The 2,280-nt window shown below is 38.2% G+C and overlaps 1 protein-coding gene across 2 annotated transcripts; it reads left to right on the top strand.

Annotated features, from left to right (window-relative positions):
- LOC104764469 lies at positions 142–1,593 on the top strand. 2 transcript variants are annotated; one of them, XM_010488006.2, is made up of 2 exons: positions 142–759; positions 1,174–1,593. In XM_010488006.2, the coding sequence occupies exons 1-2, from the start codon at positions 310–312 to the stop codon at positions 1,228–1,230; spliced, it is 507 nt and encodes a 168-aa protein (XP_010486308.1). In that variant the 5' UTR covers positions 142–309; the 3' UTR covers positions 1,231–1,593. The 2 variants fall into 2 exon arrangements, with proteins under 2 accessions (XP_010486308.1, XP_010486306.1); XM_010488004.2 differs by having other exon boundaries at positions 154–759; positions 1,168–1,593.

Below are 2,280 nucleotides of genomic sequence, written 5' to 3'. Positions count from 1 at the left end.
AAAAAAAAAAAAAAAAAAAAGAAATACCAGTGCAATAGGGGTGGTTACAAGGCACGTGGAAAGCATTCATTGGTTGATTCCATGTATGGAATGAGAAGCAGAAGATTACTGCTCCCATTCCAAAATTCCGCCTTGAATAATTTTGATAAAAATTTACGATCCACTCTGTTTCAAGCTGTCACCAGAAATGTCGTCTTCTTCTTCTTCTTCTTCTTCCTCCTTGCTTAAACCCATTTATTCAATTTCCTATTAACGAGCCCTGCGCGAGAGATATAGAGAGATCTGAATTCGGCGTTGGTCAAGGCGACGATGATTCGTATTGTTCAAATCGCGTTTCTTCTTTGTCTGGTTCTCGCCGTCGCCGGGATCTCGATCTCTGCGGCGATTTCAGAGAACGAGTCTATATACGAGATCCTCCAGGCGAATGGTTTGCCGCAGGGGATATTCCCGAAAGGCGTCAAAGAATTCAACTACGACGCCGCAACGGGACGCTTCTCGGTTTATTTGGATCAGGCGTGCGATGCTAAATACGAGACTGAGCTGCATTACGACGCTAATATAACCGGGACGATCGGTTCATCTCAAATCTCGGATTTATCTGGAATCTCGGCGCAGGAGCTCTTCTTGTGGTTTCCGGTTAAAGGAATCCGAGTCGACGTCCCGAGCTCTGGTCTTATATACTTTGACGTTGGTGTCGTTCGCAAGCAATACTCTTTGTCTCTTTTTGAGACACCTAGAGATTGTGTTGCGGTTAACAAGGTAATGGAGAAATCATGGGAATTTTGTGTTTGCGGATTGATGAGTTTTTAGATTTCTAACTGAATCATATGTTTGTTATTGCTTGAATTGAGATAATATTAACATAGAGATTATTCGGGTTTGCTTAGTTGTGTTTAGTTTAGTGTTAGGGTGAATAAAGACAATGATATCGTCTTCAAAGGAGAATCCTTTTTTTTTTTTTTTTTTAAAGTTTGTTTGGCTTATCTCATTCATCCTAATCTGAAGCTTTTGAGATTCCCTTTTCCAGAGTCATGATCGGTTGAGTTTTATGATCGGTGAACCAAACTGTTAGTGCTAGGAAAGATGGTTTTTGGAAAGGGTGTTATATTGATCAGATACAATGGATAAAATGAGCTAATGTGTTGTCCTTAATGGCTTTTTACGCAGGTTCAGTCTCTTATGTTGCCATTGTATCATGTAGATCAAAATCTTGGGAGAAACGTTATTTAGCACAAGTATTGAGGAATTTGTTGTTATACCAATCAATACCAGAGAGAAAGGAAGATAGATGATGCTCTCATCAAAATTGTTTTGGTCTCAAATCTTAGGCAAATTTCTTTCATTCTTTCCCTCCCCATTCCAGTTTTGTTTTCTGTGTTTCATTCTTAGATTGCCCCGGGGACTGAAACCAGAGGAGAGAATCCTGTGGTTTTGTAAAGATGCTCAAGAGATGGCCTCAGATTTGGTTCAAGTGATGATTACTTGTGAGGTGATGAATGGTTTGGTTTGTGTTGTATTTTTGTGTCATGTGTCTAAAGTACAAGATATAATAAAATCCTATATATTTAGCCAAATGCAATGTTATAAAAAAAATTCAAAATTGGCAATTTGCAATCATTTCCCTTTCACCGCCGGATATCTGGCCTGCTTTATTTTAGGTAAATGAATCTAAGTTTTACAGTCAAATCAACAACTGTTGGCAATTATAGGTTTTCGTCGTCATTCTAAAGACCTGGCCTGAAGTGGAAGTCTGTCTCCAGTTGGCTTCGGAAGTCGCTGTCCTAAAGATTCAGTAGATCAATGAAACAGTAATGCCAAAATATGCCCACTCAGGAGAGACTTTCAAACTTGTCCAAGTGCTTAAATATTAAAAGACTGGTACTTGGTTTTTAAGATTGTGAGATTTTTTTTTTAGTTTTACTTTTCGTCTTCTAGTGCATGGTTACACACATTACATAGTCTCGAACCTAGTCAGACAGGTAAGAATAACATGGAGGAACTAAAGCCACCAGACCATTAACTCCAGTCTCGATGAGACATCATGGTGACAAAAGACCCATGACTTGATATGTTAAAAGATAAAACGAGACTAGAGTGATCTATTTTATTAAATTTCCCGGATCCAGATATTCTACTAATTGCATAGAAAATGTGACCCTACAAACAATATGCCTAAGTTCCACGATCCATCTAATCAAACTCATGCAATCATTCTCGTTATTCGCCTACTAATAATTGTTAACAAGATTTTTAAAACTAGCGAAAAAAAAAAAAAAAAAA

The sequence above is a fragment of the Camelina sativa genome, chromosome 19 (genome assembly GCF_000633955.1).
Source record: "Camelina sativa cultivar DH55 chromosome 19, Cs, whole genome shotgun sequence".
Classification (NCBI taxonomy): Eukaryota; Viridiplantae; Streptophyta; class Magnoliopsida; order Brassicales; family Brassicaceae; genus Camelina; species Camelina sativa.
The sequence above is the reverse complement of the archived record's forward strand: the minus strand, read 5'-3'. Positions and strand labels throughout refer to the sequence as shown.

Bases quoted from the DNA above. Each gene is read 5' to 3' on its own strand.
- LOC104764469 (XM_010488004.2), top strand. From the start codon at position 310: ATGATTCGTATTGTTCAAATCGCGTTTCTTCTTTGTCTGGTTCTCGCC. The intron at 760-1,167 runs GTAATGGAGAAA...CTTTTTACGCAG, and splicing joins ATTGTGTTGCGGTTAACAAG to GTTCAGTCTCTTATGTTGCC.